This window comes from Pleurodeles waltl, chromosome 1_1, assembly GCF_031143425.1.
Source record: "Pleurodeles waltl isolate 20211129_DDA chromosome 1_1, aPleWal1.hap1.20221129, whole genome shotgun sequence".
Classification (NCBI taxonomy): Eukaryota; Metazoa; Chordata; class Amphibia; order Caudata; family Salamandridae; genus Pleurodeles; species Pleurodeles waltl.
In genome coordinates this window covers 435,053,510-435,065,617 of record NC_090436.1, presented here as the reverse complement: position 1 = coordinate 435,065,617, position 12,108 = coordinate 435,053,510, and the positions used below count along the sequence as shown (strand labels likewise).

At 44.8% G+C, this 12,108-nt stretch overlaps 1 protein-coding gene across 2 annotated transcripts in view; it reads right to left on the bottom strand.

Annotated features, from left to right (window-relative positions):
• Positions 1-12,108, bottom strand: part of LOC138284934 (survival of motor neuron protein-like) — a 347,932-nt gene that overhangs the window by 305,916 nt on the left and 29,908 nt on the right. For both annotated transcript variants that reach the window (XM_069224276.1, XM_069224285.1), the window contains exon 4: positions 4,824-5,024. In XM_069224276.1, coding sequence (XP_069080377.1) covers positions 4,824-5,024 — 201 coding nt within the window. The remainder of the gene's footprint in view (positions 1-4,823; positions 5,025-12,108) is intronic.

Genomic DNA, 12,108 nt, shown 5'->3' with positions numbered 1-12,108 from the left:
TTTCGAATGAGATATTACATGTAGAATTTGAACCTGTGGTTCTTAAAATAAACTAAGAAAATATATTTTTCTATACAAAAACCTATTGGCTGGATTTGTCTCTGAGTGTGTGTACCTCATTTATTGTCTATGTGTATGTACAACAAATGCTTAACACTACTCCTTGGATAAGCCTACTGCTCGACCACACTACCACAAAATAGAGCATTAGTATTATCTATTTTTACCACTATTTTACCTCTAAGGGGAACCCTTGGACTCTGTGCATGCTATTCCTTACTTTGAAATAGCACATACAGAGCCAACTTCCTACAAGTTGCCCGCCCCCCTCCGGCCACGGCCCCACTTTTGGCGGCAAGGCCGGAGGAGATAATGAGAATAACAAGGAGGAGTCACTGGCCAGTCAGGACAGCCCCCAAGGTGTCCTGAGCTGAGGTGACTAACTCTTAGAAATCCTCCATCTTGCAGATGGAGGATTCCCCCAATAGGGATAGGAATGTGACCCCTTCCCTTGGGAGGAGGCACAAAGAGGGTGTACCCACCCTCAGGGCTAGTAGCCATTGGCTACTAACCCCCCGGACCTAAACACACCCTTAAATTTAGTATTTAAGGGCTCCCCAGAACCTAGGAACTCAGATTCCTGCAACCTAAGAAAAAGAGGACTGCTAAGCTGAAAAACCATGCAGAGAAGACGGAGACACCAACTGCTTTGGCCCCAGCTCTACTGGCCTGTCTCCCTCCCTTCTAAAGACACTGCTCCAGCGACGCTTTCCCCAGGGACCAGCGACCTCTGAATCCTCAGAGGACTGCCCTGCTCTAGAAGGACCAAGAACTCCAGAGGACAGCGGCTCTGTTCACCCAAGACTGCAACTTTGTTTCCAAAGGAGCAACTTTAAAACAACTGCGTTTCCCGCCGGAAGCGTGAGACTTGCTACTCTGCACCCGATGCCCCCGGCTCGACTTGTGGAGAACAAGCACTTCAGGGAGGACTCCCCGGCGACTGGGAGACCGTGAGTAGCCAGAGTTGCCCCCCCTGAGCCCCCACACCGGCGCCTGCAGAGGGAATCCCGAGGCTCCCCCTGACCGTGACTGCCTCGCTCCCAGATCCCGACGCCTGGTAAAGACTCTGCACCCGCAGCCCCCAGGACCTGAAAGATCCGACCTCTAGTGCAGGAGCGACCCCCAGGTGGCCCTCTCCCTTGCCCAGGTGGTGGCTACCCCGAGGAGCCCCCCTCCGTTGCCTGCACGCATCGCTGAAGAGACCCCTTGGTCTCCCATTGATTTCCATTGGAAACCCGACGTGTGTTTGCACACTGCACCCGGCCGCCCCGTGCTGCTGAGGGTGTACTTTCTGTGCTAACTTGTGTCCCCCCCCCAGGTGCCCTACAAAACCCCCCTGGTCTGCCCTCCGAAGACACGGGTACTTACCTGCTGGCAGACTGGAACCGGGGCACCCCCTTCTCCATTGAAGCCTATGCGTTTTGGGCACCACTTTGAACTCTGCACCTGAGCTGCTGGTGTGGTAACTTTGGGGTTGCTCTGAACCCCCAACGGTGGGCTACCTTGGACCCAAACTTTAACCCTGTAGGTGGTTTACTTACCTGCAAAAACTAACTAATTCTTACTCCCCCCAGGAACTGTTGAAAATTGCACTAATTGCACTGTCTAGTTTTAAAATAGCTATATGTGATTTATTTGAAAACTGTGTATGCTATTTTGATTATTCAAAGTTCCTAAAGTACCTACCTGCAATACCTTTCATTTAAAGTATTACATGTAAAATTTGAACCTGTGGTTCTTAAAATAAACTAAGAAAATATATTTTTCTATACAAAAACCTATTGTCCTGGAATTGTCTCTGAGTGTGTGTTCCTCATTTATTGCCTGTGTGTACAACAAATGCTTAACACTACTCCTTTGATAAGCCTACTGCTCAACCACAAAATAGAGCATTAGTATTATCTCTTTGTGCCACTACCTTACCTCTAAGGGGAACCCTTGGACTCTGTGCATACTATTCCTTACTTTGAAATAGTGCATACAGAGCCACCTTCCTACACTCCCCTTGACCGCAACTGCCTGTAACAAGGGACCCGACGCCTAGAACCAACACTGCACCCGCAGCCCCCAGGACCTGAAGGAACCGAACTTCAATGCAGGAGTGACCCCCAGGCGACCCTCTGCCTAGCCCAGGTGGTGGCTGTCCCGAGAAGCCCCCCCCCCTGTGCCTGCCTGCACCGCTAGAGTGCCCCCTGGGTCCCACCATTGTTTCCTACCTAAAACCAGATGCCTGCTTTGCACACTACACCTGGCCGCCCCTGTGCCGCTAAGGGTGTGTTTTGTGTGCCTACCTGTGTCCCCCCCTAGTGCTCTACAAAACCCCCCTGGTCTGCCCCCCCCCCGAGGACGCAGGTACTTACCTGCTGGCAGACTGGAACTGGAGAACCCCTGTTCTCCATAGGTGCCTGTGTGTTTTGGGCACCTCTTTGACCTCTGCACCTGATCGGTCCTGAGCTGCTGGTGCGGTAACTTTGGGGTTGCCTTGAACCCCCAACGGTGGGCTGGCTATGCCCCAGGACTGAGACTTGTAAGTGTTTTATTTACCTCCTAATCTAGCCTTTACTTACCTCCCCCAGGAACTGTTGATTTTTGCAGTGTCCACTTTCAAAATAGCTTATTGCCATTTTTACAAGGACTGTATGTGATATTGCTTTCATTCAAAGTTCCTAAAGTATCTAAGTGAAGTACCTTACATTTAAAGTATTAACTGTAAATCTTGAACCTGTGGTTCTTGAAATAAAATAAGAAAATATATTTTTCAATATAAAAACCTATTGGCCTGGAGTAAGTCTTTGAGTGTTTGTTCCTCATTTATTGCCTGTGTGTGTACAACAAATGCTTAACACTACCCTATGATAAGCCTACTGCTCAACCACACTGCCACAAAATAGAGCATTAGAATTATCTACTTTTGCCACTATCTTACCTCTAAGGTGAACCCTTGGACTCTGTGCACGCTATTTCTTACTTTGAAATAGTATATACAGAGCCAAACTTCCTACACATATACAGTTTAATTATGTTTCATTCACATAATGTGATGCACTAAACTGCACCCATATTCAAATTCAGATTGTAGTGTATTACGCATCTGTGTCCGTACATGTTGAAGGAGGAGGAGGAATTTAGTTTTTCAGATTTTTCATATACGTAAGTAAAAAAACATGCCACAAGTCAAGATACACCACTTGGATGCCACGTGGCATCCACTTTCCAAAACTGACAGAACTGAGAGTGTAATCAGCTGTGCTCAAACACCATAGGGCTCAGAACAAATGAAACTAAGCCTGTGAGTGACAAGTTCTGGTAAGTAGCTACAAATTAGAAACAACATTTGATTAGATTAATGCTACTTTGCCTTTCATTTATCAAATTTCTTTTGGAGATATGCGCAACGTGGAATTGCCAGCGTCGCTATTGGCTAAGCATTAGAAGGAATCAGCTGCAGTGTTTCTGAAATGAAATTTTTTTCTCACCACAACAAGATAATTTACTGTTTTGATTGTTGTTACAAGTAGAGCGTAATTTGTTTTAACGTCAAAGTTGTCAATACTCTAAGTGATTATATTGGGGCCTCACAAAACTATATTGCGTTTAGCAGCGAACAGATCCTTATCCCTAAGAAAGACAATCATTCAACAGCATTCATAATTCCTAAAAAAAGACGTCGTTTTTTTCTGAATTGTTCTCTTCTGAATTGTTCTCAAATTCTCCCATGTCGAGAGAGGAGAGTAGTTTGTCCTGATTTTTTTTAAATCTGCACTGGTAATTGTAGTCCTGAATCTATATTGAGGAAATTCTTCAAAAGTGCCAAACTGTATTTGAAAAAGAGATTATGTACTTGTAACCCTTCTGACCCCACTCAATACAAACCAACTTGAGCACCTGCTGTACATCACCACCTGCCCTAAAATGATCAAGATCCCACAGGTCATCCAGTACAGCAGCTCACTGACCACCAATGGACAAAGCAGTATGCCCCCACAACTATAAATCAAGTACTCCCTTCATGCACCGCATTGAGTGCATTCCCGACCCTCATACAGAAAACAGCTCGCTGCTGTAGCCCTTCGAACCACCCTGTGCCCCTTCACCCTTAAGCTTATTTGCATGGATGTCTGTAGTTGTACTGATCTAGATGCACAAGGGCATGTATGTCTTTTCTGCACGAATGGCTGGCTGTAGACAACTGGGCTTCTGTGAATAATTCAAATGTGTCTGCATGCAGTCTGCCTATGGTTGCAATCGATATGAAAAAAGCCAAATATGGTGTCCTAAGATTTCATTTGTTTTGTACTGTCTTACTGTTATTTCTTTTTTTAGAACACATTTTATTTGACAACAAAATCAAAATGAACACTGAGCTGAGGCTAACGGGGGCTAGAAAAAAGAACCCTTCATGTATATGCGATACAAGCAGAGATATACACAACAAAAATTATAATGTATGTCTCTGGAGCAGTAGCAATCATGTCACTTTACAATGGAGAATGGAAATACATTTGGCATTTATCCGTGATCTCAACCAGTTTGTACCTTGCCCCTGGTCCACACCCCCCATATTCGTTCATCGCCATGCAGGAGTCCATACCTCTGACCTACTCGTGTATTGGCGGGACCTGCCCATCCCTCCAATTTTTTTATAGCTATTAATATTCTCAGGTACTCAGATACCCCTCTGCAGCAATTATGCAGTTCAAGAACATTACAAAAAGTACTATGTTGATCTAAACAATATTCAGAGCCAAAACACAGTAACTCACCTCTTTTGGGTCAGCCCTAGTACTCTCTGACTCAGAGGTACTGGGTGGCAGAAGGTCAGCCAGATTTTGTTCTTCTCGGTTTCCATATCCAGTGTAAACAACAATGCACGTGCCTCGCTTTGCATCAATGGAAACAATGGTGGCTGGATAGACACTGCTATCCTCAGACCAAACAGCATTACAGGCATCCCCAACTCTCCACTAAAACAAATAAATAAAACATTGCTCATGCAACTGTACTTAAGAAGACTAAGTTAGCTGTGGGATTCTACACCATGCTCAAAAACGAATGGAAAGACACTACTAGGATGTCGAAACACCCAAGTTTAAAAACATGAATATTCATTCAATAAAAATCACTGCAACATACATGATAAGATCAGGACACACTAACTCCCATATTTCCAGAATAATGGCTCAGACTTCATTCAGTAGTTGGTGTATAACTTGAAAAAGAAACTGAATTGTTATGCTTACTGTAATGCACAAAACCTTCCTGGAGTCCAAATTTTAGACCTTCTGGACGATGTCACATAGCTTTACATCTCTGAAAGCAGATACACGGTCATCTGTACCACTTTCAACAGCTACACATTCCATCAATAATTACAATCAAGGAGTAATACACTCCAGAACATACTTCTCCAATAAAATGTTGATGTTTTAAAATGGTTTCCTATAGACGACAGACTTAGGAAACAATTTCAGAATTTTTTACATGAACAATTTTCTCTGTTAAGCAAATTATGATAACCAGCTGCCTAGACATAATTACATTGCGAAAAATATTTATAATTGACAATGTGTAAACTAATTTTCAATACAAAAATAAATGCAAATACATAATATTTCTATCCTAAGTCCTGTGAATCTTTCTTGAGGAAATGCAATTCGTAGCATGTGACCCTCCAGATTATCAGTAAATCTGCTTTCTTCCAAAAATTTATCTCCATGAATCGATATGTAAATTTTACAAGAAAAGGCTCACACTAGGTATAGAAAAAGGACAGAATCAGCGTGGATATGCATAGCCAAGCCTATACGACTTAAGTGATATAAGAGCCTCCGTACATAGTTACCCAAAACCTTCATTGGGTTCTTCATCGAGAGGGAGCGGGAGAGCACCAAAGATGTACTGCAGGAAGTGGTGAAAGATTTGGAACTCAATACTATACGATAGGAAGTGATTAAAAACATTGTAAACATAATTTCAAGCAGTTTATATGCTTTAACAGAAAAAGTAAGTTTCTTTTTATTTTTTATAAAAAGGTAGAGACGGAGCCCAGCTCAAAATATGGAAGAAAAAAAAAATTGGCCAATGCTATGGCAGTTTTAGTATGTATGTAGTAAGGTACTATTTATATAAAAAAAAAAAAAAAAAAAACAACATTGGGGTCTATGGTCAACGTTATCCTATGGCGTAAAGTCTGGCTGTCTGCAGTTAATTTCGAGACCTCACGGATATGAAGTCTAATACCAACAGGTATGTTCAGGAGTACAATTTCTAATCAATCACTCATTCTGCACCACTCTGGCTTCAAGTGATGTTTTCAGCATAATCTCTCAAAAATGTAAACTTGGGGCTGACCAGGCACAAGCAGTAGGCAGGCTCTGTGTGCTCTGAACCAGCTGAAACAAGCATTTGGACCACTGCCTACCAATTTAATGAGGCAACAGTATGCTAGGAGGAGTGACAGGGATGGGGGAAGCGTTTTCTAGTGAGCCGTGCTGAGCCACAGAGGCCCGACGAAGAGCATGGGAACACCCCAGAACTATACAGCATGGCCTGGTGGCATCTTAGAGCACAGGGATTGGTGGCAGAAGAAGCTGCTGGACATCACAGCTGCTTCTGACAGCCTCACTGGTGAAGCAGCAGGAAGACGAGCAGTGATTGAGTAACTGGTGACCTCTTCTGGATTGAGGTGCAGCTAGGTGCCATCATGGGATTCGAGGACCAGGACAAATGAGGGTGAAAAACACTGCGGGGGGGCACCACTGGGCCCGACTACATAGAAGTGATTGGATAATATACAAGCATTTCCAATGCAATGGGTCTCATGTTTGCTCAAGTTAGAGCTGTCTGCGTTGTAAATTCCTAACTGGACTTTTCTTGCCACATAAATTGAAAATAAAAAGTAAAACAGTTGACATAAGCGAGCCGATTCAAAGTGCAATGGCCGCCATGAGCGTGAGCGCGAAGGAGAGACACAAAAGGAAAAAGAAGTTCACTCACAGTGAAAGATATCGGCAATCATGCAATTATCCATGTGGCCAAGGCAGTAACAAAACTGCCCCAAGGAGGGACAAACGTAACGCATTTATCAATAACAAAGGATTATTGAAAGGCAAGCCCATGAACGAGCGATAGTGATTGGAGTGTGGTGGGCGTAGTCAAAGGGCCACAGATAGATTACAACAAGTCAATGCAGTCGTGCGCTCGACCTAATAAAACGAGAACAAAGTGTCCTGACACTAAATGGAAAGTAGTATACAAGCTTCAGGGAGCCAGCTGGAAAGCTCTCAAGAAAGTGGAACACTGGCCTCCATAGTTGTAGCAGAGGGATCGGCAAATTAGGATATTAAGGATATTATTGGAAAATAGGAAGGTCTTAAGATTTTTTTCCAAAGGACAAAGGATTCTGGTGGGAACGAAGATCTAGAGCGATCACATTTCAGGCTTTTGGGTCTACTACAGACAGAGACCCCCAATTCCAGCTTTTTAAGATTAGGAAATGGACACCAGAAAGGCATGTTGATTTCTTAAATTACATGTTACCAAGTACATAGGGGTACGAGTGCTGGATGTGTTCATGATGAATTTTGTGGCACAGAGTTTCAAACTGACACCTCTTTGGAAAAGGGAGCCAATGAAACTTCTCCAGTTCCTTGGATATGGGAGATACTCATTTCAGACCCAGATTGTTCTGCCACATTCTGGAGCAGCTGAAGTTGTGCAGGAGGTACTTTGGAAGGCCTACAAAGAGGGAGTTACAGTACTCGATCCTGAACAAGATTAAGGCATGCATCTATCCTTTCTTACTGAGGACAGGATGAATAGGAGTTTTTTCCCCCAAATAATGTTCGGGAGCATAAAGCCTGTTTTGCACATGGTGGGAATATGCTCTATGATGGACAAGTCGGAGTCTATCCAAATCCCTAAGTGTCAAGCATGAACAACAGATGGTGTAGGTAAAGGGCCAAATTAATCTGGCCACAATTCTTGGGTCCACTATGACACAGACACAAAGACCACCACCTCAGTTTTGTCGTTGATCAGGATCAAGGAGTTGTCTCTCATCCAACTAGAGACATCTATCAGGCAGTTCCTAAAATTCCTAGCTGTCTCATGCACATATTTTGGTAATCTAATCACCATTTAAGTGTCCTCAAAATAAAAATAACAAACAACGCCAAAAGATTTGATCAGTTTAGCAAGTGAAGAAAAACAAAAAAGAATCTAGCTCAATATTAAAATTTGTGGAACTCCAGTAGAGAGGTACAATGCTGCAGAGAGGGATGATGGCAGACATTCTTGGGTGAATGTAGAGGCACTATTATAAAGTGGTGGTGCAATGTCACTGGACGTAGTCAGGCCCCTAGTGGACCTGGAGGGGAGGAGTGGAGCAACAAGCTGTGGATGTGTCTTTGAATGGGTTTTCGAAACCCCATCTGACCTGCTGTAGGAAGCGGGAGGCCCCGATGTCAGAAGAGATGGCAGCCCTGACATGTAATGCATCATGGAAGGTGGTAGTTCTCTAAACCCCTTCTTTGTCTAAATAGAGACCCTGGCAGACAACCAGAAACCGAGAGAAAAGCAAGACGTAGTAAGTAGGACAAGCCCTGCTATGCTGAACAGGGCTATAAGAGAACTGATACAATGATGAAATACCTTTTACACAAAAACATGAAATGATTTACAAGGAGGCAGGGGGCTTACAATTATATATATATTTTTTTTAAAGGTGGGGTTGCAGTGCATTTTTTTTCATGACTACTGATGGTTAAGGGAGGTAGACAACACCAGGAACAACAAGAAGGCAAGGCTAAAAAGGAAATAAGGGGAGTGAGAACTGAGGATGGCAGGTGGCATGTACAGAGCAAGGACTAGCTAGGACAGAATTAAAAAGATTTTTAAAAAAGAACACTCTGGGCTGGAGATGGAGTGGCTCGAGAGGGTTCAATGCAGGAGAGGGTGTATGATTTGTTCTCCAAGAAGAGCTTTTACCAGGTTGGTTTTGACAAAAAACATTTGTTGAAATCAGTTTCTTGAGGTAGGATTTTCGCTTAATACACACAGAACCACCCAATAGTAGATTGTAGAAATCGTGAGAAGTACATCAACTTAGTAAAGGAGATCAGTGGAGGCATAAACCAGATAAAATTGAGGAGACTGATAAAATGGCCTTGCATAAGAGGATGAAACAGTTTAAGTAGAGTTTTACTCTTTAAGGTGGGAGCAATGTCAGAGGGGTGGGATAAGACTGTGCTAGGCTTAGGTTCTAGGTAGGCTTAGGTTCTAGGGACAAAAGGCATTGAATACAGCAGTACCTGTCGGAAGGAGATGAACCCGTTACAAAATTAAATTAATTTGGGGGGGTGGGGGGGGGGGGGGGGGGTGTTGAATCTTCCTTGAAAGTGGGCAATCTCAACTCTTGCTAAGGTAAACCCACAAAGTCACAAAATTACCATGAACTTGTTCCTCTAGTAGCTATGGCACAGAACAGACAGACTTTACTTTTGGCTTGTCAATAATACTTTATACATTGCCATAACAGTAAAGTCAAAAGACTAAATAATAAAATTTGCAAAACAAATTATAAAAAGAGATTAAAATTTACACAACTAAGTGACACCAAAATGACAAAAATCCAAATAGGGGATCCGCCGATATGATTTTTTGCAAACCTTTTAAGTAAAATTAGCACCAAAATGGGGACGTGGCTTACCAGAGCAAGATGGTTGACGCACTTTGAGCATGCTCCCAGCCATCCATATTAACCAACATCATCCTTGCCATTGTGTGCCGCTCGGTGGCAGGGAGACCTTTGCTGTGGTTTCAAGGATCTGCTGGCCAGAGTTGGAGCCCTCCAGGCTTTGCTGGGAAGCATACAGAGGGCCCGACAGCCTGGCATCTGGGCGTGGCTCACAGACAAACACGCCACCTTCTTCTTGGCTCACGGTGTGTGTTGGAGCTGAGTGAGCGCTGCCGGGACTGGAGCAAGTTCTGCTCTGGGTTCACGTGGCTCAGAGGAATTTAAGGGGCCTGGTGCTGGCTCAGGTCCCCCATCCAGTGGACAGAAGGTGAGAGTGGTGGAGGGAGTGATAGGACTGAAACACCCCACCCCCAACCTGCCACAACCCACCCCTCCAACGGACCGGTGGACCTCACTGGGCCTTGGTGACCTGGTGCAGCCAGGAGACAAGACGAGGGAGCTTTCCTGAAGAGGAGTCTGTGCATTGCCCCTTCCCTGTGGATGTGGACTTGAAAATGGCCAGGGGTGGCCTGAGTCCCCCACCCAGTAGACAGCAATACTGGCAGGAGTGACTGACCAAGTATTAGCTCGGGTGGGCTTGCTGATTAGCAGTCTGGAGGTTGAGGAAGGTTCAGAGAAGGATATAGCTCAAGGAATCAATTACTGACTGGCCTGCCGATGACCCAGGAGGGCCACTCATAGGTCATACATAGCCGAGCAGCACTTGGGCATTATATAGACATCAGCCCAACTCAGGAAAGCCACACTTAGGGACAGCCCGAACAGCTTTGACTGTGAGTTAAATGCTCGATTTGTTTGGGGGTGGGGGGGTGGGGTGAGTATTGGGTGGAAGATGTTGGGGTGGTGGAAATTTGGTTGCATGGCAGAGGATTCCTTATTTTTCTCTGCCTCTTTCTTATGACTGTCTTGCTAAATGACAGTCTGCCACACGTGTGCTGCTCTTACATCGATAGTTGCAATGGGTCATCTCCGAGGATCTCTACCCTCCCCTCATATTGTAGACTGCACTTGCAGAGAGAAACCCAATGGTGCGCAATATGGTTTACCCTACAATGGTCAATAAGGCATTGAACTGGAATGTAAATGGACTCCTAGACCGCATGAGCACACAGCAGTCCTCCTATACGCCAAACACCTCCACCCCCCCCTTCCACCCCCTGTTCCTACTTTGCAATAAGCACACCTTTCCTGAAGTGATTCGAATACAATAGAGTCAACCATGTGGTCTTTGCTAAAGGCTCTAGAGGTGTGGCCATCCTTCTTAACTAATCCTATCCTCTACTGATAACCCGACCCGTATGGTTATGGACGCCCTAGGGCAGATAATTGGCAGTGGAAGGTCTACTTGAAGGGCGCACATACAGTGTCCTGAGCATCTATTTTCCCCCCTCATATGTCCAGCCAAACATACGCACCTCTCACAGAGGTGGTCTTGGCCTCCCCGTACCACCGGTAGGAACCACTGTTATAGGAGGTGAGTTTACTGCCACACTCCATCTAGAGATAGAAACTACCAGTACCCCAACACACTATGAAACACAAGTGCGACAACATCAGGGTTGGATGGACTCCCTAGGCCTTTACAGTGTATGGCAGGTCTAGCACCCCGTGACAGAAATTATACACATATGTCCGCGGCACACAAGACATTTTCATGGATAGGTTTCTTCTTACCAGTCACTGGTGTGCAACACGTTACTAACGTAGATATCCTAATCAAAGGCACATCTGACACTCGCATAGCTCCCCAAGTGGCGTCTCAAAGCCTGGTTTCTCCAGGATAAGTGATGCTCAACACTTCGATACAGCACTACAGGCCTATTTTGCAGCTAAAATAGGGTCCGCTGAGTTCGCCAGCATGTTTGGGGCTGCCAGGAAGGCTACAATGGACGGGATAGCAAAGGATTACGTTTGGAGTCTAGAAAAAGACAAATGAAAGCACTGGCCCGAACTGGAGCACAGTAAACTTATGTTAGAATAACCTCTCTGAACCAACTGGAATTGGAACTAACTAGCTCTACCTTTAGATAGACAGCCATAGAAGAGGCTCTGTAGTTTTGGAGGGTCTCTACCTGGCGAGTCTAGGAGAGGGGCAACAAATCAGGTAAACTACTCTACTACCTGACCATGGACGGAGCGGCCGCCAGAGCAATTCCAGAAATCCTTGATCAGACTAGGGACCTGTACACTGACACAAAGTAGAACAACACTAACCCCTTTTGGCAGATATGCCACTCCCCTGACTCTCCTTTCCAGACCAGGAGGACCTTGAAGAACCCAATATAAGAAGC